At 37.3% G+C, this 26917-nt stretch overlaps 1 protein-coding gene across 4 annotated transcripts in view; it reads left to right on the forward strand.

The window, feature by feature from the left end:
• Window positions 1-26917, forward strand: part of LOC150107542 (DNA ligase 3-like) — a 505727-nt gene that overhangs the window by 13353 nt on the left and 465457 nt on the right. For all 4 annotated transcript variants that reach the window (XM_090391370.1, XM_090391373.1, XM_090391372.1 and 1 more), the window contains exons 2-3: window positions 8847-9152; window positions 21940-22017. In XM_090391370.1, the coding sequence (XP_090247496.1) occupies window positions 8867-9152; window positions 21940-22017 (364 nt within the window). In that variant the 5' untranslated portion in view covers window positions 8847-8866. The remainder of the gene's footprint in view (window positions 1-8846; window positions 9153-21939; window positions 22018-26917) is intronic.

Consider the following 26917-nt stretch of genomic DNA (forward strand, 5'->3'; position numbering starts at 1 on the left):
ATAAGGCTTAAATAAGATCATGTCTGGCTACTGCACACAAATCTGGATTCCATGAGGATGAAAAAGTAAAGAGAATCCAGAGGCAAGTGACAAAGATGTAGCAGGTCTATGGATTGCTCCCTATGAGAATAGATTGATGGCCTGTGGACTTGAAAAATTATCTAATATTTGAAAAATGGGAGACACGATAGAAGCATTTAAATTATTAAAGAGGTTTTATAGGATTGACACCGAAGGCTTTTACTGTATATGGCAAAAAAAAAGGTAGAGAACAAGGGGGTCACCAGTGGAAGTTGTGTAAGAGTGTGGTTTTAGCACCGTGTTAGCTAGATTTTTTGCTCAGAGGGCGGCAAATTGGTGGAATTGGTTGCCAAAGGTGGTTGTGAGTGCTTCATCAGTGAACGAGTTTAAGGAGAGGTATGATAGTATTGTGTAAATAATGACTAGTTTGTGAATAACAGATCTCCTATGATGAGTCTTCTGACTCTATGGTGATACCTGTATAATAATAATGATAATTTGAATTGTTTTGACAGCAGTCTAATTAAATGTTTTGTGTGTTTTAAGTTGCAATTGTGTCCTGATGATACTAGTTAGAAAACCAGCAGTAAGTGATATAAGTAATTTCGATAAATTGTTTTTTTCTTCTGGGCTTGGTTATACCATGAAGGATTTATGAATAACCACAAACACCTATGCCTATTTATATGATTTTTCTCAAGCTAGACGATAATCATCATCTAGCTTGAGAAAATGGCTAATATCATTTTGTGCTCTCTCTCTCACTGCCTCCATCAGTCATATAGTATTGCTTTCAGTTCTTATCATTGATACTAACTTATATATAATTAAGCAAAAAACTTCGAAAATGCAGCAACAACTGCAAAAAATTTCATTTCATAAAAATGAAATAAAAATATACCCAAAAAATCCACAAAACAATAAAACTCCACATTAAAAATAAATAAAAATAAAAAACTTCCATCTAGACTATATCAATATACAGAGGCTCAGTACCAATATCAGTGATGTGCATAACATTTACAGATATTCAGGCACCTTGTATAAGGAAGCTAAGACTTCACAACACTTGCTTCCTTATACGAGTTGCACTAGTCCTGAAAACACAGGCACAAACTTTATTTGCTTACACTTGGATACAGGATTAAACCAAGTATATTATTTCTTAGTATCTTTAATTTATAGTATAACCAAGTGAAAAACTTCCCCAAAAACCTTTCTCTAATCCAGAGTAATTTAATAATAAGGTGTGACACCTTTTGGCAACTCATATATGAAAATATGACTTCTGCATTACTTCAACTTTAGTATTACCTCTGGGCTTGACTCCCACTGAAGAGACTGCAGTAAAGGTTGAAGTTCCAAGGGTACCCTAATAGGAAGGATCTTGCTTGGAGAATTGCATATGGTAGCCTTCCAGTCAATGCCATCAAATGGAGGTATTTTAACATCGGAGATCCAATCTGTGACATCTGTTACCAATTGGAAACAGTAGAACATGCATCCTACAGCTGCCCTCTTGCTCTGCATATTTGGAACAGATTATGTAATTTGTTGTACATGCCACTATTTACAACAGAACAGGTTATTTTTTTACAATATCCATCACCTGTCAGTAATATGAAGAGAATTTTGATTTTTATAATTAATGAATTAAAATACCATTTAGGGAAGGTTAGAAAAAAAGCATGGATTTGAAAACCAGCAATATGACATCCAAATGTTTTATATTATTATTATTATTATTATTCAGGCCTCCATGGAGTCAAACGACTCATCGTGGGAGGTCCTTCCTAAGAACATAGTCTGTCAAGATTCATCGAGGGGAGGTCCCCCCCCCCCCTAAGAAACACAAAGTCTATCATACCACTCCTTAAACTCGTTGACCGGTCTCGCTCTCACCACTCCATCAGGCAATGCATTCCACAGTTCAACCACCCACCACGCAAAGAAACCACTCCTCACCCTCTTGCTCACAGTTTCCTTTCGTAACTTCCAGGGATGGCCTCTTGTCATCACTCCTTCCCGCTGTTCAACCAAGTGAAAGAACTCCCCAGTGTCAACCCTGTAACCACCTCTCAACAGTTTAAAAGTCTCAATCATATCACCTCTCCTTCTTCTATCCACCAAACTCTGCAGTCCACATTCCCTCAGCCAATCCTCATAACTATCCTTGTACAGTTCTGAAACCATTTTTGTCATCCATCTTTGTATCCTTTCCACAGTTAATTTATCCCCTTCAAATCCTGGGGACCAAATTTGAGAACAATAGTCTAAGTGGTCTGATCAGAGACTTATACAACATATTGTATTGTGGAAATTTTATTGTTCAGTCAGACTTTTTTGTATTTAGAAAGAAACATTCTAGGAGATATCAAATTTATCACTAGATGGTTTAGACCACCCATATTATGCAATATTCACCAGGGAGAGATAAAATGCTGTCTATTCTTGCTGTGAGAGCTTTTTTAAATAGTTCAATCCTCTTAATTTAATGTAGTCTTATAGTCAATTGCAGGGATGACTGGAGACAATCCCAGGCAGAGAAGGCCAACTCAAGGCAGTTAACTCAGATGGGGCTAACTACCTGGGTATCAGTCATCTTTGCACTTTAGTTTCGATTGGTTTTTTGGTTGTTCAGCTATGTGAGATTGGTGAAAAAGGAAAACTCATAACATTTGGCTATATGATGATATAAAAGAGCTGAGGCCTTTTCTCTCTCTCTCTCTCTCATGCTATCTATCTGTCTTTTTTTCTCCTAATACTATCAGGCTCTCTTGCCCCTATATTAACTACTTTACACCTATGATGAGCAATCCTTTACTTTTTCATCTCAGTAAAGGTCGAAACCGGTCTAGGTAGTGATCCTTCCCATAAGGAGATGTGTTTTGCATTATGGAATACTAAGGCAAGTGATGTGAAATTTTAGCTTCCTTGTACGAGTTGCCCTAGTCCTGAAAATACTTCAGGTGCAAACTTTGTTTGCTTACACTTGGATAAAGGATTAAACCAAGTATATAATTTCTTGGTATCTTTAATTCATTTTAGTTATGCCATTGGTGTGGTTATTTAATTACCTGATTCCATTCCTTAGTTTCCTAAGAAATGGAAAGAAGGCAAAATGGTACCACTCCACAATGGTTCTAGGACAGAAGTTTCCAGTTATAGACCAGTCTGTATAACTGCAGTTGTAGTCAAGGTGTTAGAGAAATTGGTTAAGAATAGAATACAAGATTGGGTTGATGGACATAGTATTTTTTTTGATGAACAGTCCAGAGAATTGGAGATTCTTTCTAAATTTACGTTTGCATAGATCACCAGGCCATGTAAAGTTAAGGGGATAATAAATCCGTCATTATTTTAAAGCTGGATACAAAACTCGGAGATCGAAATCTAAGAGTTTCATGCCGAAGGCGAGTCCAAGCGTAAGTCATCACACTATAGCAACTCATGTCAAAGGTGGAGCAAGCTCCATCACTCTTTAATATTTTCTCATAACGTAAAACGCAGCTCCTAGGAGATGTATTACTATTTTACATTATGAGGAGAGGTCACTACCCAGACCGGTTTCGACCTTTATTGAGTGAGTGTAGACATGGAATACCAAGGCTAAGTGAACTGAACTTACATATACCCCTACTAACGAATTGCCAGACCGGTGTACCCATATATTATTATTACTATGATAAAGAGCCAAGAGGCTATTGTTTTCCGGCGGCGTAAATTAAGTTAAAGGGATAATAAATCCCTCGTTATTTTAAAGCCGGATACGAAACTCGGAGATCGAAATCTAAGAGTTTCATGCTGAAGAACTATCGATGAGTCCAAGCATAAGTCATCACTTGGGTAGTACAACACTATGGCAACTCGTGTCAAAGGTGGAGCAAGCTCCATCACTATCTTTAATATTTTCTCATAATTAAAACACAGCTCCTAGGAGATGTTTTACATTATGAGGAGAGGTCACTACCCAGACTGGTTTCAACCTTTATTGAGGTCTCATCAGTGAGTTGGTAGACCTGGAATACCAAGGCTAAGTGAACTAAACTTATATATACCCCTACTAACGAATTGCCAGACCTGTGCACCCATATATTATTATTACTACGATAAAGAGCCAAGAGGCTATTTTTTTCCGGCGGCGTAAATTAAGTTAAAGGGATAATAAATCCCTCATTATTTTAAAGCCGGATACGAAACTCGGATATTGAAATCTAAGAGTTTCATTCTGAAGAACTATCGGCGAGTCCAAGCGTAAGTCATCACTTGGGTAGTACAACACTATGGCAACTCATGTCAAAGGTGGAGTAAGCTCCGTCACTATCCTTAATATTTTCTCATAACAAGTTGCCATAGTGTTCTACCACCCAAGTGATGACTTACGCTTGGACGCGCCAATAGTTCTTCGGCATGGAACTCTTAGATTTCGATCTCCGAGTTTCGTAGGCTTTAAAATAATGAGGGATTTATTATCCCCTTAACTTAATTTACGCTGCCGGAAAAAAATAGCCTTTACTCTTTATCCCAGGCCATATAAACTTTCATCACATTTATCAGGGAGAAGAATGTAGCCAGGAATGGATGATTTTAAAGGAAAGGTCCTCTTTTAGCAATTTAGTTGTATTTTGTGATATTTTATGATAGGTAATGAGTGTGATAGGTAAGGGAGAATCATATGCAGTGATATTCTTGGATATTTCGAAAGCTTTTGATAGATTACCACATGATAAATTGATGTACAAGCTGTAGAGGATGAGAATGAATAGTATATTGGTTAGATGGATTGGTGATTGGCTCTCTGAACAATAACAAGTTGTGTATGATGGATCAGTCTCAAAAAAAAAAAGGAGGGTAACCGTTAGTATGACCCCAGGATTTTGTTCTTAGATCCCTGTTTTTTAACTTGTTTGTAAATGATATATCTTATGGACTGACTGGGAATCTTCAGCTGTTTTTTAGTGATGCAAAGTTGGGAAGAATTATAAATAGCACTGCTGATGTTAATTCCCATCATGAAGATTTGAATAGACTTTTGACTTCGACAAAGGAGTGGAATTCTAGTTTTAATATTAGTAAGCGCAAGTTGTTGTGTTTTAGTGTGCAGAAATATAAAGTGGTTTACTATATACTGATGGCACTGTACTGTAGGAAGTAGATGATGTTCTAGATTTGGGAGTGATAGTTGTATCAAGAGTCAACTATCACTCCAACTACAACTTGCAAAGACTGCACATTGTAGTGTTAAGTTCTGAATGAAACTAAAATTGGATTAATTTACGTTTCCTTCAGACTTAACATGCGGTTACATTTTGAATCAATTATTGATATATCAGAATATACTAAACTCTTGTAAATTACTAAAATATTACTAAACTGAGAATCTTTCATTTATTTTGTTATAATGTAAAGTATTATGAATTGCTAAATTGCTTAAATCTTACTGCTTAAGTATAAGTACTTATAAATTGCTGGGAGAAAGAGATAATCCGATTAAATAAAAGGTGTCCGGAATGGAAAACCCGTGCAACAAAGAGTACAGGTGTACCCTTTTAGTAAGCATGTAATCCCCCCCCCCCCCCCGCTCATGCATTCCGAGAATCACGCTAAGGATTCCGTGTGTGGCGCTCAGTACTGGGTGACGTGAAGTGATGATGAAAAATGAGAGGAGAAATCGATGACGTAGTGTTAACGTGTGGCGCAGAATTTAAAAAGTCGTGCAGCGCCAGAAAAAACCTTCTTACTCTTAGGCTTGTGCTCTCTTACGCTCCGGGTCTCGTGCGGTCTTGCTGTGGTGTGTGGAGCCTCCTCGTGGCATTCCCTCGTTCCCCGCATATTTGAGATAATGACTGAGGAACTTTGCCGTGGATTTCCCAAAAATTTACAAATCGGCGACCAGCCCAGCAGAAGATATTCACCTATGCTTACGGAGATTTCGTTACGATGTTGAGCCAGTTCACCAAAGAATAACGTCTACTTATTTTCGGAGGCAGAAGTATGTGCAGATCGAACCCTTGAAGAATGCCTCAGAAAAAGCAGAAGGAACGTGGAGTCGAAAGTATTTGTCCTTATGAGATATGTGAGGTGGCCAAATAGTTTCCCCAGCAATTGGTAACGTACAGTATAGTTTTTTTTTGTAAATGTGTACTAAAAGGATATCTGTAAATTTTAGGAAGAACTCTAGAGATTGTTTCTTTTAATGATAGAGTATATTATGAGTATTTTGTAAAAGAAATTGTACGAGAGCACGTGGAGCCTAGGAATTATGTCTTTTAATGATTGAATAAGTTATGAGAATTTTGTGAGAGAAATTGTATGAGAGCACGTGGAACTACATTAGTAATTCAGTTAATAAATGTCTTTAATATTGATGAATAAGTGTGATCTTTCAAATATAAGTCGTAAATCATAAATGAAGTTCTTTGTCATACATGCTAAGATAGATATAGAGAATCTGTGAAATTAGTGCTCATTCATTAGCAATTGCAGATTACTTAATCAGAGTGTATTCATAATGTGTAATATGTATCAATTGAATTAAATGTTTTGTTCTTTTTTGTTTAACTGATGACTTGCCTGATTTTCTTCTCTATTGCACTTGCTCATAAAATATGGACCACAGCGGGAGATTAATTTATGGTGAGGCTATGACTGCAAACGTAACCTATAGTAATATAAGATTGTAAGCTAAACTGTTTCTGGTTCCTTGATTCTATATTCTTTGTTAATCTAGGATTCGAGGTGGCGCAGTGAAAAATAAATTTTCCCTGAATCCGAAAAAGGAATTAGACCAGTGTAGAGACAAGGGAGTTGGCATTGACCATTAATATTCCCTTTGTCCCCCAAACCACTAGCATCATTCTTATATGTAAAGATCGGCCAAGAGAAATATAGAAGTTAAGAGAATAAAGTCTTACTAGAGAAGGATTTTATTAAGGGCACAGATACAAGTGCAATACAAGTGTAATTAAGATTTAAAGAGAACAATACGTAAGATAAATAAAGGAGAAATTAAATTTTACAATGGCGACATAGAAAAAGGACAAGACAACAGAAATAGACACAAAAGGAAAATAAAATTTTACAGTAGTACTGTTATGATAAGAACACTAACATAAACACTAACATGTAGGGAAAAGGAGGTGGTTGTGCTGCAGCAATTTATATTCCTTCAACCAAGAGGTTGAAGGAATGTGAATTGCAGAGTTTAGTGGATAGGAGGTAAAGAACTGATATTATAGAGATTTTTAAGTTAGTGAGGAGATTTTATTGGATTAATTCAGATGGGATTGTAAAAAGATTAGAAGGCGAGAGGAGAAGAACCAGAGACCATTCCTGGAAGTTATGTAAGAGTGTGGTGAAGAAGGGTGTGAGGAGTAGATTTTTTATGTGGAGAATTGTGAATAAATGGAACACATTACCAGAATATGTCGTTAAATATAGGAAGTGTTAAGGATTTTATGATTTATTATGATAAATATGTTGTCAGTTGAATGAATCTCCCATGATGAGTCTGCCGATTCCATGGAGATGGACAGTGTAATAATAATAATAATTCTGTCTTTCCTTTTCTGACTTTACAGACCAAGCCAAAGGAGCAACTGAACTATTAGTATCTATAATGATTTACTGCAGATTATTCATGCACCTGTCAGAATACCAAATAATTTCATTCTCACAACACCCTGGACCTTTTTTTAATCAGCTCTTCCTCCAAACACACAACTGACATTAGCTCTCCTCTGACTATAACCTTTTCAATGTTTCTTTTTCCACATATCATCATTCTCCTGCATAGCCTCACTATCCCACCCAGTATTGTATGCCACACACTACACTAGTTCCAATTTTGGTGACCAGATTTTTGTGCCTCTCTTCCATAGTATGATTATTGCTTCTACTTTCCTGATTCAATCATCTTTTCACCTGTTCAGATTTAATAATTGAAACTGTTCTAGTTGGGATGAGTGCCTTTATTCACCACTCCACCATAACTGCCCTAACCCTTTCCCAAACTTGGTTTTCCAACAAATTAGCCAAAGCATTCCGTCCTAAAAATGCAGCATATGCTCAGTGACTCAGGTTATAAACTCCAACCTGTCACTCAGTTTACACTACAGCCTGTAAACTGTAAAAAAACCATTGACAAATTTTAAGCACTCTTACAAAGAAATCTTCTTTGTAAGAGTCAAATGCACTATGCTTACCTCCTGCTCAAATGGCAGGCAAGCCTTCTGGTTCCTTGCCAAGGCTGCTGAGAAAAACTGCCCTACTGTGTTTTCACCTGTTTCTCTCATCCTGATGGAAGTGGCAACATCTTAAAGCTAAGGCAGCCTCTTGGCATCAGTATTTTACTCCAACTTGTATTTAGAATGACTAAGGCAAATCTCAACTCCTAACACTTTATAAATCCCAAATCTGCAAACCTTAGAATATATTGTTCTCTCATCTAGTTGTGCACCAAAGTCCTCTCTCAGAATGCTTGATAGTATTATAATATCTAGAAGAGAGCTATTTGCTTAATAGATGGTTCCTCCCCTCCCTCTCTCTCTCGCTGACTCTTTCCAATTGCTTTTCCATAGATATTTTGCCTCTGCATTATGCCTTTATTATAGATATTTCCATTGCTACTACCATTTCTCCTCCTCTCTAAATAGCAGCTGCTGGTTAGAGCTAAACTGTACCTATGTACAGTTTAGCTCCAAACTCGCTTAATAGTAATTTTCTATAAAAACTTATTGGTAAAATAGTTTTATTTTTTATTATAAGTTTTGTATACTGTTGTTATTTTTTTAACTTCATCAATTCACTTTTTTTTTTTTTTGTAGAAATATAACTTTTCATCAACATGGCAGAAAATAGATATTGTGTAGATTATGATAAGCGAGGACAAGCTGGATGCAAAACCTGTAAGAAGAAGATTGAAAAAGGCAGTGTGAGGATTGGAAAAATTGTTTCTAATCCTTTTAGTGACAGTGGTGGGGATATGAAACAGTGGTATCATGTTGATTGTATATTTGAACAGTTATCTAGAGCAAGAGCAACGACAAAGAAAATAGAAGACCCGGATGATTTAGAAGGCTGGAGCGACATCGAAAAAGATGATCAGAAGAAAATATTGCAGTGTATAAAAGGTAAATCTTCCTACTGTTAGCTTTACTGATTAGTATGTATAAATCTAAATCCTGTATTGCTGAGAATGTATAAAATTTTGCCATGCAAGGAGACTTGTATTCCAATAAGATTAAGTTTAACACTACTTGTAAAGATTTGAAGTTATTGTTTCATAATGTCTTTTTGTTGAATGGGTTAATATTGTTGTGAATGGTATTGGAGGGAAGATGTTGAAGACTACTGTTCCTTTCTCCTTTGAAAAAAAAACAGTGTACTCATTCTAATTATCAGAGTCATGGACAATATCAGAAGTTTATGTGAACTGGGTAGTACACCTTAAGACAGAGGCTTTTCTTCTTTCTGCTCTCTCTCTCTCTCTCTCAATAATGAAATCAATGACTATTGTATGTACACTTATGATGGAGTGATTTCTTGAAAAGTAGTCAATGCTCATTTCTGTAAAGGTGATTCAGTAGAAACCTGCCCATTACCAGAGTACACAGTTGAGTTGTACTGTATTATTCATTTCTACAATTCCCTTTATGAGTAGTGAAATCTGGCAGTAAGCACAGTAGGTGAATGCTGTTAGTTGGGGCAAAAATGGAATATCAGATTCAGAATCTGCCCAAGATTAGGAACCTCAAATTTTTAGATGCAAATGGTGGCCAGCCAGCTAAAGTTTATTACTGAATTCTGCTACAATCACCATTTGACAGCAAGATGTACTGACTGTCACATATCACCACAATGTTGGATAATATCGAAATTGTGGACACAGCTGTATGAGGCAATAAATGCATGTCCATATAGACTTCAGCAGTGGACCTCCATTTCAATGAGGGATGGGTGGTGCAATCCATCATTCAGAATCTGTGTTACCATAAGGTGTTTTTTATGATATTCCTCTGCATGAAAGACTAGAAACAAATCAACTTGCCCACTATGGAGAAAAGAACTGTAATAAAATTTTACTGTAAATTAGGAAAAACTGCTACAGAAGTGTACCAAGACCTATAAAAAGTTTATGCTTATGACTGTCTGAGCCTTGTGCAGGTATTCTACTGGTTTTCAACATTTAAAGAGGTGAGGGAGTCCCTGGAGGATGAACCATGCTGTGGGCAGCCATTTTCTTCATTGACAGATGAAAGCTAGAGAAATTGTTGCCCATTACAGGTGAATAACCACTAGGCTACTCACTGTACAGCTTGGTGTCTGTAAGGAGATGGCCAGATTAATCTTAGAAAGAGATTTGCACAAGAGGAAGATTTGTTCGAAGTTTGTGCCATACACAAACAAGGAGGACACCAGGTTGCATGTCATCAAAATATCATCCATGCAGTTGATCAAGATTGTGATGTATTGCAAAGAATTGTCACTTGTGATGAAAGTTGTTGGTGTTTTCAGTTTTATCCGGAAACGAAACAACAGCGCATGCAATGGTGTGGAACGTCTTCTCCCTAGCAGAACAAAGTCAGTTTTTTCAAAAAGCATGTGTCAAGACAATGATCATTGTTTTTTCTGTGACAATTTGTTCTTTAGAGAACCACAGTGAATAGTTGGTATTATTTAGGTGTATATGCCTGCATGAAACGTGTCAGGAAAGAACTGTTGGACTACAATTGGTTGCACGACAATGCACCCAAGCATTGTGCATGCTGCCTACGAAGTTGATTTGTGTGATCAAACATTCTCCCCCCCCCCCATTCACCAGATTTGGCTCCTGCAGACTTTTTTCCTCTTCCCAAAGATAAAGTATGCCTTGAAAATGGAGCGCTTCAACAGCATTGAGGACATCCAACACAGTGTGACCTAGAGACTGAAGGAGGTTCCCTTTCAGGACTTCCACCATGCCTTTGAACACCTGTATGACAGATGTAAATGTTGTGTGGAGTTGGGGAGAGAGAGAGAGGTTATTTTCAATCTGTGTAATTGACAATTCCAAATATTGTTCTTTGTTTTGATATAAAAATTGTTGTCTTGTTGCTTAATGGGCATGCTGTGTACACTTTGCACCATTAAACTGACATCACCACACACACACACACGCCCATTCAGATGGTCTATCAGGTAACCAGAACAGTTTGTGCAGTTTTTCAGTAGAATTCGCTGTAATGATTTGTTTTATTTTGTAGTGGTTTGCAGAGTGCAATTTTTTGTATGTGTCATAAGGCACAGATATGAGTCAGACAATCTGTGCTTTATAACTTGGTGTGTACTCTTTTTCTGTGAATTTGAACCCTTTTAAAATGTCAGTTGAACCTGGTGTAATTCAGGATTGTTTGCTTTACAAATTTAAACTCGGTTCGAAGGCTTCAGAAGCATCTCATAAAATATGTGTGGCATTTGGAAAAGATGCGGTGGCACAACACGCTGTGCAGAAATGGTTGAAAAAATTTGTTTCTGGTGATGAATTGCTTAAAGATGCACCACATTCAGGAAGGCCCTCTATTATTGATAACAAAGAATTATATGCCGTTGTTGAAAATAATTCTACATTAACGTGTCAAAAACTTTCACAATTGTTTAACGTGATCGGTGAAAGGATTCATTTACACTTCTATCAATCAGGAAAATCATGGAAGCTAAGCAAATGGGTCCCATGCATTTATCAGATGACAATAAACTTCAAAGGCTATAATTTGTTCTTCACTTCTTTCATGTCATAAAAATGAGCCATTTTTAGATTACTTGCTCACTTGTGATGAAAAATGGATCTTGTACTCAAACAGAAGGAAACTTATCATTGGTTGTTACCAAATGATCTGGTACCACACACTTCATAGGCACCACTTCATCACCAGAAGACTATGCTTTGTGTGTGTGTGTGTGGGGGGGAACTGGAACCAGTATTGTCCACTACGAGTTTCTTGCTGCAGGCTAAACAATTCCAGTCAAGAAATTAAGGGGATAAAAATCTCTTATTGTTTTTCAGCCAGTAAGCGAAACTCTAAGATCGAGAACTACGATCTAAGCATTTCATGCCGACGAACTGTCGGTGAATCCAAGCGTAAGTGACCACTTGGTAGTGCCACACCAAGGCAACTCAATGCAAAGGTGGAGCAAGCTCCCTCACTAATCTTGATATTTTATCATAATGCAAAAACACACATCTCCTAGGAGATGTAATACTACTTTACATTATGAGGAGAGGTCACTACCCAGACCGGTTTCAACCTTTTTTTTGAGGTCTCATCAGTGAGTAGCTAGACCTAGAAGATATCAAAGTTTATGTGAAAAGAACTTGCATACCTTCACTATACGAATGCCAGAAAGGTGTGCCACTATATTGTATTATAACATATTATAATTAAGAAGAAAAGCCAAACGGCTATTTTTCTGTCAAAGTTGATAAATTAAGGGGATAAAAATCCCTTATTGTTTTTCAGCCAGTAAGCGAAACTCTAAGATCGAGAACTACGATCTAAGCGTTTCATGCCGACAAACTGTCGGCGAATCCAAGCGTAAGTGACCACTTGGTAGTGCCACACCAAGGCAACTCGATGCAAAGGTGGAGCAAGATCCCTCACTAATCTTGATATTTTCTCATAATGCAAAAACACACATCTCCTAGGAGATGTAATACTGCTTTACATTATGAGGAGAGGTCACTACCCAGACCGATTTCAACCTTTTTTGAGGTCTCATCAGTGAGTAGCTAGACCTAGAAGATATCAAAGTTTTAAGTGAAAAGAATTTACATATCTTCGCTATACGAATGCCAGAAAGGTGTGCCACTATATTGTATTATAACATATTATAATTAAGAAGAAAAGCCAACCAGCTATTTTTCTGGCAAAGTTGATAAATTAAGGGGATAAAAATCCCTTATTGTTTAATCCGTCAGTGAGGGAGCTTGCCCCACCTTTGCATTGAGTTGCCTTGGTGTGGCACTACCAAGTGGTCACTTACGCTTGGATTCGCTGACAGTTCATCGGCATGAAACGCTTAGATCGTAGTTCTCGATTTTAGAGTTTCGCTTACTGGCTGAAAAACAATAAGGGATTTTTATCCCCTTAATTTATCAACTTCGCCAGAAAAATAGCCGTTTGGCTTTTCTTCTTAATTATAATATGTTATATACAATATAGTGGCACACCTTTCTGGCATTCGTATAGCAAAGCTATGTAAGTTCTTTTCACTTAAAAACTTAGATATCTTCTAGGTCTAGCTACTCACTGATGAGACCTCAAAAAAAGGTTGAAACCGGTCTGGGTAGTGACCTCTCCTCATAATGTAAAGCAGTATTACATCTCCTAGGAGATGTGTGTTTTTGCATTATGAGAAAATATCAAGATTAGTGAGGGAGCTTGCTCCACCTTTGCATTGAGTTGCCTTGGTGTGGCACTGGTCACTTACGCTTGGATTCGCCGACAGTTCATCAGCATGAAACGCTTAGATCGTAGTTCTTGATCTTAGAGTTTCGCTTACTGGCTGAAAAACAATAAGGGATTTTTACCTCCTTAATTTATCAACTTCACCAGAAAAATAGTCGTTTGGCTTTTCTTCTTAATTCCGGTCAAGATTTACTAGATGCAACTTGAGTGTCTTTCTGAATGTGTTACTTCAGAAACAGGCCAGGACTAGTTAATCGGAAGAAAGTGATATTCTTACAGGACAATACAAAACCGACTATCAGCTAACGTCTTTTTGTTCCCACACAGGGAGTAGGTGAGGCCGTTTTAGCCCTAACTTTTGGAGACTGAGTGGGCAGTTCAATCTCCATTGGTAGCCATTCAGAGATAGCTGACCCAAGGCTATCACTAATTAATTGGTATGCAGTGAAGATGGCTAACAAGTGCCGTCATTTCTTGGTCCTTAACACAATATTTTTAATATCTGAAAATAGTGTGAGTTTGACGGCTGATTTTCTTGAGTTTACAGAACGAAAAACCTGCTTGCCTCTGCCAGAGACTGACTAACTCGAGAACCGGTCTCGAAAAGGCTTAGAAGATGTTCCTCTAATCGGTGACTAGATTCAAACCCAAGTCTTTCGTCATTCGGTCAAGCATGATAGATTGCAAATGCTACTTCTACTGAGCTACACAGGCCCCTTAAAAGGAAATGTGCCTTCCACGTGTAAAAAAAGGATATGATAACCACTATACAACACCAATACAAAACCTCATACTGCAAAACTTACCCGAGAGAAGATTTGTGCTTTAGGATGGGAGATAGTCCTTCATTCTCCATATTCTCCTGACATTTCTCCAAGCGATTATCGCCTTTTTTTCTTTTTTTTTTTTGCTGCTAGACAATCACATATGAAATAGACAGTTTTGCAATTAAACAGAGACTGAAGTGGAGGCTGCTAGTTTTATTACTTTTAAAGACAAAACGTTTTTTGAAAGCAGAATTAACAAGCTTGTATCTCATTGGGAAAGAGTTGTAGATTTTGAAGGTGATTATTTTAATGAATAAAACATTTCATAAAAATTTCTGCAGTTGTTTAATTTTTATAAATATCAGGTAACCAAACTTTTTGGTTACCTGATATTTAGGTCCTGTTGCAAAAGCTACAACATCTTGCCAACTTTGCATCATCTGTAAACAACTGTATATCACTATTTAAGCACTTTCCAATGTCATTTACATACAAATTAAACAACGTCTCCAAATCCCTGGGACATGATAATGCTGGAAGCTTCCTGAGTTTGTCATAATCACCTGTCTTATCCTTCCACATATAACCCTCTCTCACAAAAGTCCTGATGTGACTGGTGCCACTATCATGCGAGTGAGCACTTCCTGGTCACTTTCACCAACTGGAGGAAGATGCAACACTTCATTTACAACAAAATCTTCTGATGAGATAATGAAATCTAAGGCCCTCGATCCATGTGTGACCTCTGTTACATACTGCTTGAGTTATCCCTTGAAAAAAAACTTGAGAAATTCATTCTCTTTGGTTCCTGATGCTGTCTCTTCATTCCAGTCTTTATTACCATAATTAAAATCAACCATAACGATCACCCTTTTCTCATCAGCCAGACCAATTTGTCTAAACATTTTCATCTCAGTGCCTTTCACATTACCAGGTCTATAGCACCCCCCCTCCCCCGCTAAACATTTCATCCTGTCCACCTCCACTTTACATCATACTGCTTCATAACCACTGTCAGTATTGGCTCCTTGCATCTCCACCCTAGATGGGCACAGCTTCTCTGCCATCATCAATAACATTCCTTCTCCCTTTTTTGCCTTGTCTGTCTTCATGAAAGACTAACATTTTCCTCCATCTTTATTCTTGTCAGAACGTCATCTTCATTCAACCATGTCTCACTTGTACCAACAATTTTGACGTGAATAAACTCTATGAATGCTACAGTTTCATTCACTTGTTTTGAATACTTCTAGCATTTGTAAACATGCCGACTAGCTCATTTCTGTTTCTATAACAAGGAGTGCAGAGCAGTTGGATATGACTCTTCTGCACTCCTTCCTGTCCATTCCTCTCTATCATCACTGATATTACACTCCTCCCCAGACCTAAATGTCACCCCAACATCCTTGATTAACTTAATCATTTCTTGTGCACTCCTGCATCTACTCCTGAAACCATCATTTACACTTTTCAGAGTGTTTCTCTATCCATCCAGACCTCCTCTGTTTCCCTGTTCACTTTGTGTTCCTTCTTTCTCATTCTTTCTCTTCACTCATGCCACTCACCATCACCTGTTGCCTATATTACTCGTGTTCTTTCACAACACCTCTTTCTTCCTCAGGCCTTAGATTCACTTCAATCACTCTCTTGCATCAACAGTTTCTCCAACTGACTCACACCATATCCATTCAAATGCAGCCCATCTCTTTTATACAGCTCTATATGCCCCTCAAACTTTCTCCTCACACAATCCTGCTGGCATACCATGCATAATTTTCTCTTGCCTTTCTCAACTCATCTTCATACTTGGGCAACACGCTAACTACCTTACCTACCACACTTATCTTTCACTTTACTTGACAGCTTCATGACATCTATCTTTATATTCTTCTTGTTACCAGTCAAATTATTTGTGCCATAACCAAATCTTTTCACATACTCCTCTTATTCAGCGCTTCAACCACTCTGTTCATTATACCTTCCAATAAACAGACCTTGTGTACCTTTTCACTCGCTACACCTCTTATCATTTAATCTCTCTTATCATTGAATATCATTATCACTCTGAAATCAAGATTTCTTTTAAGTCATTTGTTCCTTTTTTCCTCACATTCCCATGCAAATCCATTATTCTCCTCAGTTCATTCCTCACATGTTTAATTTTTTGCCTCATCTTTAATTATTTCACTCTAATTTCTTCATTTAGTTTTTCAGTGCCATTTATGCAAATCACATTTTCACTGCCTTGTACGTCTGCTGTCTTGCCACTGACCTGCCCCCATCTATGTACATTGTCTTACAAATCAACATCACTAACTCATTGCCACTTTTCCCATTGTCTTACCATTACCATTCAAGCACTCAGCCATACTGTCAACTCCGCTTACTCCCCTAGCTACATCCACAATCTTTTGTCCACTACCACTTACATTCATTGATATCTCATAATCCATAAGTATGCTACACTTATGGATTATGAACTATTAAACCTCTTCACATAAATATCTTCAATCTCCTTCCAAGCATACATACTGCATTCATGGCTTCTCATCATTTTCAAAAAATCCATGCCACCTGCATTTGTCTTTTGCACTGTCTTATGTTTCACCCATTTTACTCATGTTCAAAGCTGCACATAAACAAAGAAATTTAATACATATAGAACTATAATTGCACCACAAACACATCAAACATCTGAACACTGCCTACAATCACAACTATCATACAACAATTTAAAAAACTAATTATCACTATTGCCACACACAATTTTAAAATTTAAACTTATCTTTTAACAGTGCTCTTGACAAACGTCTATCAACACCTGAAGCATTTCTTAAGGATATCAAAGACTCCAGTGGAGTGCAGCTGAAGACGACTAGAAGTCGTCTTTAGCTGCAGAATACTTTGATATGTTAGAGAGTGAAATGAACAAGTTATTCTTGCCATGGAAAAGCTTGTAATTGGTTAGTAGACATTGGAACAGATAACATGCTGGGAAAAAATTATCGATTCATTGTACTGCACATAATTTGAATCTGTCTTAAATTTTGTTAAAGATTTGTTCTTTGTTGCTGAAATTGAAATAGTAGCTGAAATGTTTTGAATTACCAGAATTCACCAAAAAGACTGAAAGAATTCAGAAAAGTAGTAGCCATGTTACAAACAAAAATCATGAAGTTCAAATATCTGCATTCAGTAATGTGAGTGTCTAATAGAGTAGAGCACTGACTGCACTTGTTAACAACTGCTCTGCAGGAAATAGGCAGTTGATAGGGGAGAGGGTTTAATTTATTATTTATTTATTTAATTTATTTAACGTATAGGGAAAAATACAAGAAATTAATGAGCAAAACTGTATAGAGACCAAGAGTTTAGCCAACCAATCGATGGCACCGCCTGGGAACAAAATCAAGTTCCCAAGGCCTCCAGGGTAGGAGTATGAGGTAGTTATCAATGACTTGATGCATAATTTGCACAACACCACACATGCAAAAGGGTGATTGCGAAATTCCCCACAGACGCAACAAATGAACACGACAGCCCCATTTGGCCCAAAATCTGTTTAAGCTTCAGAGGTGTTGAGGTAGATTGAATCCTGGAGATTTGATAGTTAGATCTGCAATCAAGCACTTGCCTATAGTCCATTCCAGAGTCTTCTCCACCAGTCCTGAGGACTATCATCTGGTACTTCCACCTGCCATATGGGAGATCTGGAGGCAAGGCAGTGAGCCAGAGATGGAGAGATATCCTGATGTATGGGAAGGCATATGCCATTTCTGATTTTCTTTATTTCTTTAACTGTAACCTCTTCTTCCCTGAAGCATGGAGCCCCTCACCATTATGTCAATCTGTGGGTCCATGAGAACCATGCAGTGCCAGCCCCAAACTGGTGAACAATATTCTACAGCAGGGAAGACCAGAGCCAGGACTGTTTCCCCAAGAGTCATGCCTACCAGCCTGCCATTTCTGATTTTCTTTATTTCTTTAATTGTGGTTTCTTCTCCCCTGAAGCATGGAGGAGTGATGTGAGAAAGAACAGGTAACCATTGGAGAGGAGTAGATCCCAAGGCATTAGAGATGGCCCTCACTATTATGTCAATCTGTGGGTCCACTAGAACTGTGCAATGCCAGCTCCAAACTGGTGAACAACACCCTGCAACAAGGAAGACCAGAGTCAGGACTATTTCCCCCAAGAGTCAAGGCATCACAACCCCCAGTCTGTTCATGCGTTCTTGGCAGACATCTTCAACCCAGTTTTCCTGAATGTCCTCGGCAAGCCAGATTGCAGTCAAGCATGACACCAACGCAACAAGAGTCACCCTCATGGACCAGAGTTCCACTGCAGAAGTTTATTCCTAGTTCTTCGTGAGCTTTGTGGCCCTCTAGGTGGGAAGTAGAAACAACAGCTCCACTGGGACTAGGAGACAGTCCCCAGCCCTCAAAGTAATCCTCTAATAAGTACCAGATCCCTGCTCGGTGCCTCCTTAAGGTGCCAGAAGGAATCACCCTGGGTGGTGATAGCCACGTCATCAGCACAGAAACTCTTGAATAGCTGCCAGAGGGATGTCACCCATGCACAGATTTAACAAAGCTGGGGCAAGGGCAGATCCTTGTGGCAATTCATCCTTCAGGACAAATGCTCTGTCCTTCTGTGAACTCAGATGGACCACTATTTTCCAATTGTAGAGCACTTGGTGTAATAATTTTAGAGTCCTTTGACAGTTGATCGTTCTGGTTGCTCTATACAGTAAATCATAAATCACTTCTCCCCACAGTGTCACATGGCGATGCCAGGTCTAACTCCCTGTTTTCCAGTCCCCACATGGGCTATGAGAGCCAGCTGCAGCATCCCTTGCCAAGTTCAAACCCAGCCACCAGGCAAGATGGCCTCCACTCCTGTATAAATCCCGGAGGGGACATTCCTTTCAAGAAGTGGAGCAATGCCACACGCGGAGTTACCAGGGTCATTTGCTGACCCATTGGGCACTGGTACCATTGTCTGAATACAGTGGTATTCAGACAGTTCATGCAGAAAAGTTTGAACAAAATGTTGTTGTTGAACATGTTGAATGAAAATTGAATGTTGAACAAAAAAAATCTAATAGATGAAATCAATAAATAAATATTTCACCAAATATTTTGATGGTAACAAAGAAAGTTTCAGTAAATTTGGTGAACAAGTGGTAATGAATGAGTTCATAGTTGTGGGTAAGCATTTAAACATACACAACCTTTTTGAAAGAATAATGAGTAAATAGGGACAGGTTTTCATTTCTCTTAAAACTGCTTGAAATTGTAGCCATTACACAACAAGTATGTCATCCTGTGAATAAGGTTTCGGTCAAGTGAACCTAATAAAAGGGAAGTAATTTGCATGTCTCAAAGTTATTATTATTATTACTATTACATAACATCTCCAAGGAGTCCAAGGACTCATCACTGGCACTGTACTCCACTATACACAACTCACCATTCTCCTTTACTTAACCTCCAACTACTATTGTCACAATAGTGACACTATTACCATCACCACACAGTGTCATCTACCACCTATTACTGCCACCAGTGGTATTTTTTGTGTGCAAGTTTTGTTTGTTTTCTCATGTAGATATCCATCTGTATAGGTATGTTTCATGTCAATTTCCAAAGATATTCTAGGAATGGATAATTGACCATCCCTTTCTATTTGTAATGCAAATTTGATTTTTGGTGATTATTCAGAAAATCTGCAAAATCTTCATCGACTTTCTCGGTGCACTTCCATATAATAATTTTCTTTATGTGGAATGAAAAACCCAGGTTTCTGGAAGAAAAAACCCTGCTACTTCCGTGTGAGATTGGCTAACTCACCTTCAGTTGAAAAAGCCCACATAAAAAATGCCTCTTGTCGTAACAAGAGGAATCTTTATATGGGCTTTTCCATTCGAAGGGTGCAATGTCCCATTGTTCTTCTAGTTACGCTACAGAGGTGCTTTACAGTTTTACAAGTTTCTCTACAAAATGCATTGAGTTTTTTTTTTTAATAGAACTATGAATGTCCAGTATGAGATTTGATAGGTGTTTAAAAAGAAAATATCTAGGTGCTATAATATGAGAGCGATCACATGTTTTAAGTTTTTTTTAACATCTGTAAATTTAGATGCATTAGAGATCCTGTTATTGGTTCTTTGTGTGATGACCAAGTGGGATCATGGTCGATTTCTGAATATGTGGAAGAGTCCAATAACATAGAAGCAATCTTGCAGCACGTATCCTCATAGAACATCACACAGTAAATTGGCAAGTTTCTTCTATACCTTTCTTGGAAGAGAATAATTTTATCAGATTGTTCAAGGACTCTTCTGAGGTCATTTGCTCACCTGATGCTAAATAGAAACCAAGGACTTTTATTTCGATGATATCTAGAAGTCATTAAATAGTATATGTAACATTCACAACCTTTCCTATGCCAGCAATCAATAGAGTTTACACAATAATGTATAGATTGTGCATGATGTGTCTAATGATACACCTGATTAAACTATCAATCGAGTAATTTTCAGTTTATAGAAATAAGTTGTTGGAAACATTTGAGTTTTTTTTTTTTTGTTGTTGTCATTTTTTTTTGTATTAATTATATTCCTGAAGATGCTGTGTCAGCCATACACACAGTAAAAACATGTCAGAGAAACATTCAGCTTTAACAAATAAAAGAAGTCTATGGGTCAAACCTGGTTAATTGTGTTTTGGCAACCAGATTTTTTTTTTTTTCTTTTTTTTCCTTGCTGTTTTAATTCTTTTGCAAGTAGAGTAATTTGTTATATTGAATGAAGAAATACCTAAAGACTTTTCAGACATCTATACTCTAAACCCAAAGTTTGTTGGCAACAAGTGGAGACAATAATTTGGCTGCTGAAGTCATATTTCCAGTGAGGGCCATGCCTGCTTTATAACAGAGGCATATTGCATTTCTAGTAAGATTTTGTTGTTTCTGTTGAATGCATGTGATATGGTGAAACTCTTGTATGCCTATGTATGGCTGTTCAGAACGACATGCCCAAGGAAACTTGCCTGCATAATCACCCATCTAGGATATGAATAGCTTCCTGCTGAACAAATTATCTGAGAAAAAATCGTCATATAGTTTTACGGTATTGGAACACTCTCCATACAGTTTGAACTTAGTCTCTATTCTTACATTTTTGGTTCTTTGATATTTTAAGGAAGCAGCATTTCCATTTCAGATGCTGAAGTAGAGCACATACTACATAGCAAGTATTGCAAATGTTGCATGGACTTTTTATAGCAGGTAAACCTATGGGATAATATGTCTCACTGCTTCTGGTAATTTTATGTGCCAGGAGATAGCAGCTGTGATAATCATGGTTTTGCAGATTTTCACTGAATCATTTTTATATTTACTCTTCTCAGAAAAAATTAATTTAAATAAAAAAGATTAAATTATTTCCATGAAAACTTCATAAAATTTATAACATGGAATGCATTTGATGTACATTAATCTGTAATCCATAATAAGATGGGCTATATTATGCTAATGTTTGATGAATACTCTCCTAAATTTTTTTAAGTCTCACTGCAAAAAAAATTGTTTCTGCTTGCTTATACACTGGCTATTTATCATTGTATGTTTTATATTTTGAAGATTATTTAGGGAGAATTTTGTTCCTAATTTGTTTTGTCTTTCTTTTTAAAAATTTTTATTTTAGCTTTCAAATCCAAAGTAAATGAATCAAAGAAAACTCCTCAAAAGAAGAAAGTTAATGGAAGGGCTTCTCCTAGTTCAGGTAAAAAGTTTCAAATTATCTGTTTTTTATTTTATATTTATTGATTATATATGTATATATATGTCCGTGCGATTAGCCTGGTGGCTGTGTGCTTCGCAACCATATGCCTGGGGAAGGAGCGTTCTAGGTTCGATTTCTGTTGGAGACGTGAGGAGCTGAAGGATCTTCCTCAGCCATAGCCAAGTTAGCCAGTCTTGGGCGTGGACAGTAGGGTTTTTCCCCCAATATGTCCTGGGATTTTTCATCCCGCAAAGCAGGCAAATTAATTAACTGGCCTTGAGAACTCAACACTATGGACATAGGATACACTGGGGCATAGGGCTGACCACCTTATCCTGTGAACGGTTTGAGGTCCATTGATTAATAAACCCTCAACACCACAAGGTAAAAGAGAGTAAAAGGAAGATGAGATATATATATATGTATGTTTTTTATATATATATAGTTCTATAAGTTATTTTTTGAAAGATGTCCAACATCCATAAAAACCTAATCTATGAAATCTCTAGCCTCTATGATGAGGCCACCTATAAATGTAGCAGGGATTTACAAAAGACATTATGGAGGATTTCTCTTTATTTATTATTATTATTATTATTAGACACCTCAATGGAGTCCAAAGACTCATCGAGGGAGGGCACCTGCTCTACAACTCTGTCTCTGCCACTCAATCCTCCAACTGACCACAACTACACCACCACCACCACTAGTATTTCCAAAGACAATCACAAACATCCATGCCCATGGCGGGATTCGAACCTGCAGCCTTTTGGCTGGAGAGCAGATACACTAACCACTTGGCCGGCCAGGCTGCCATATATAAATAGGTTAGTGTTTCTCAAACACTGCAAGTTCAACTATATTTTCCCAAAGTTCATTAGTTTTAAAGAAACCATGAAGACTGAATGAGCAAAGAGGATATATTACAAACCTAAGCAAGATTTTCTTCATGAATGTATATTTGACTCTAAACATATTATAGTTCAATCAATTCCCCATGAGACATTTTTATACATCTCCTTAGAACAAATTGTAGAAACTAATTTAAGGCAGTACATTAAAAGTATGACTAAACATACTTTAGTCATACTTTAGTCATACACACATAACCACAGTAATAAGATTTTTTAATAAGTAAATATTTTGTCCTAAGTATCATAGGACATCGTCAGTACAGTTAATTCAAACAATACTAGGAATCACATGCAGTTAGGGCGCATGCTTATAATGGAATCTATCTATGCGTGCAGTAACGTGTTACAGAATTAAATTAACATCTATCTGGAGAGAGAGAGAGAGAGAGAAAAAAGATTACATTAAAATGAGATAACATATAGAAATTATTTTACACAATTTAGGATGACAATTTCCCAGACTTTAGAGATAGTAAGAACGTCATTATGGTACAAATTGGTCTGTGATGTACGGCTTCAGCACTTTCTTTATATAAACATTCATGTTTATATAGAGATCTATGTAGAAGTTTTGTCTTTTTCCAATGGATCTGATGATTTGGATTTTTAATTCCATGTTGTGCGAGGCCAGATTTCTGTGGTTTGATAAGAGAGATATGGTCTTGATGTTCCGAAATGTGTTTGCTAATGGATCTACCTGTTTGCTAATGGATCTACCATGTTCCTGTAAATAGTAGGACAATTTACAGGAACATGGGACCTCGTACAAGCCAGGTAGCATCAGAGATGAGAGTTTGTCTTTGGGAGAAGTTAACCAATTGTAGATCTGGTTGATTTGTTTGTAGGAAGCAGCCAATTTATATTTCTTCATAATTTTTGAAAGACGTTCAGAGATACCTTTGACATAAGGTATGGGAATCCTATGGGCTTGTTCTTGTCTAGGTGTGGGGAAGTGATTGTTGATTTTTTTAGTTGTTTTTGGATTTTTTCTCTCTCTCTCCATATATATTTTAATTTAATTCTATAACATGCTACTACACGCATAGAGGGATTCCATTGTAAGTATGTCTCCTAACTGTATGTGATTCCTAGTATTTCTTGAATTAACTGTACCGACAATGTCCTATGATACTTAGGATGAAATATTTACTTATTTAAAAATCTTATTACTGTGGTTATGTGTGTATGTTTAGTCATGAATGCCAGGTTTCATTATACAACAAAACATTAAAAGTATGCTTTACTTTCAAGCTTGAAACATCCAGAACACAAACCAATTTAAATTAATTAGGAAATTTGATGCTTTGAAAGCAGAGCAACAGAAATTATCTAGACCAGTGGATTGTCTCCTTTTTACCAAGATTATAATAAGTCCAGCCTGATTGGCTGATTGGTTAGCGTACCTGCATTTCAACAAACAGGCTGTGGGTTTGAATCCCGCCATGGACATAGATGCTTGTTATTGTCTTTAGATGGGAAATGAATTTCATCTCTCAGTGTGAGACCACCACACCACTTATGGAGGCCTAAAGTGGCTTGAAAACGTTCTATGTTTAGTTTCTAGAGCAGTTCCCGGACTATGTAAAAAAATTAATTAAAAATACAAAATAGTATATAAAATTGATAAAAAAAAAAAAAAAAAAATCTATCCCACCCTCTCTCTATGTTCACTGAGCATCTACAGATGCCATATGGTCACTCCGATGCTTGGTGATGTTCCACACCAGGCCTCGCCATGTAGTCCTGTTGTTTGCTTTTCTGGCAGTCTCAACTCTCTGAAGATCAGTCACTCCACACATGCCATCCATCCATCTCATTGATGGTCTACCCCTGCCTCTTTTTCCAGGAACTTTACCTTCTATTACTGTTCTGAGAAGTCCTCCTTCCATCCTTTCTATGTGTCCAAAATATTTTAACTTTCTTCTGTCAATATCCTTAAGGAGCCTTAAAGTTCTACTAATCTTTTCTAACACCCATTCATTTGTACGCCTATCTGTATATGATATCCTCAACAGCCTTCTGTAACACCACATCTGAAAAGCAGATATCCATTTCTTATCTGACTTCTTTAGATTCCAAGTCTCGCATCCATAAGTCGCTGTTGGAAAAACATCTGCATCTAAAATCCTCAACTTTGTTCCCATGGAGATAGATCCATCCTTCCAGATTTTAGACAGGTCTCTGACTGTTGTTTTAGCCATTCCTAACCTTTTTCTGACATCTTCTGAACAGCAATTCTTCACATTAATAATGGATCCCAGGTACTCAAACTTGCTGACTTCCTCAATTCTTTCTCCATTAAGGCACACTTGTTTCCCAAGAGCGTCTCTGTTTGTTTTTCCTTTGAGAACCATGATCTTTGTCTTGCTAGAATTGAGTTGAAGTCCTCTGTTATTACTGTTCTTGTTAACTTTGTTAAGAATTAGTCCTAGTTCTTCCATGTCATTACAAAGGAGTACTGTAATGACAAACTAAAAAAAAAAAAAAATTCTATCCCACCTGCAGTACAAAATGTACTATAGGTTTGCTAATAACCTTTTGTGGGTGGGAGCAACATAAAAAAATAATAAGTCTGGTTGGCATCTTTGAAATGCAGAAAAAGTTCAGTAAGGGATTCCTTCTTCCTCGCGTTATATCCCAAGCAGGGTCTGCTATTTTACTTAATGCGACTTTAAGCGATCCCAACCAGCTTGTTGTAGAACATGATATTGGGGGTGGGTGGGGGGGGAGATGTATTTATGTCTGTAGATGTGTGTGTGTTCACAGCGCCAGTTTGTCTGTTTTGAGGAATGAAAACCCGAGTTACAGAGAGGAAATCCTCCACCTTCATATGAGACCGGCTAGCTCACCTTTTGTCAAATGAGACCAGATAAAGGTTCCTCACGTGATGGATGGGAATCGAACCCAGGACTTTCCAACCAAAGGGTTTTGTCTGTACCGACTGAGCTATGGAGGCCCTATTTTCAGTAAGGGATTTAACTTTGCAATATCATTTTGTACTATTCTCAAAGAGCTCTTGTTACCCAAATATGAGAAGGCTGCTTCTTTTCTTCCACCTCTGGAAACTAAATTAATGCAATTAGAATCCATCTTTGCTATTAACCAAGCAAACCACCAAAAAATAATGTTACAGTGGTAGAACTCTAAACATTAAAAAAATTATAAGAAGATGGAAATATTATAATCTTTTCTGCAAACAAGGGGAATGCCACATTAATCTTAGATATTGAGGAATATAGTTACAAAATGTCACATTTACTCTATGCTGGTACTTGTTTGATTCTTGAAAATGATCCAACTCAAGAACTACATAACCAAACTAATAATCCCCCTTAAACCACTTTTGAATTCTCTAGAGAATTAGGATTCTCTCTCAATCTCTTCACCCTGTTCCTTGCATGTATGGTGTACCTAAAATACAAATGAAAAACATCCCACTAAGACCAGTTGTAGATGGGATTGACTCCCTTACTTATAATTTATCTAAGCATCTGGCAGAATTATTGAAAGCTCTTATGGGTTCTTGTTCTTCTAACGCTACATTAAGAATTCTGAACACTTTGTTTCCATGGTCAAAGACATCATCTACAAAAGGATGAAATCATGACCAGCTTATATCACTTCATTGTTTACTAATATGCCCACAAAAGAAGTATTAGTTCTTTTGCAAGATAAGTTATCTAGAAAAGTCATGACACTTTTGACTCATTGCAGAAATTCAGGCTGCTTCATTTTTAGAAACACTATCTGCAAATAAAATTTTGGGTTAGCCATGGATAATTCTCTGTCACCTGTAATAGCAAATATATACTTAGAAATCTTTGAAGAAAAAGGATTTCCATTTCCATTGAAACCAAGACTGTAGAAAATATATATTGATGATGTTTTCTTGATTTGGAGCCATGGTCCAGATTCACTCCAAGAGTTCCTGTGAACCATCTTAACAACGAACACCCTAGAATAAAATTTAACACAGAGCTAGAAGT

The sequence above is a fragment of the Typopeltis vanoorti genome, chromosome 4 (genome assembly GCF_054136105.1).
Source record: "Typopeltis vanoorti isolate ZY-2024b chromosome 4, IOZ_Tvanoo_1.0, whole genome shotgun sequence".
NCBI lineage: Eukaryota > Metazoa > Arthropoda > Arachnida > Uropygi > Thelyphonidae > Typopeltis > Typopeltis vanoorti.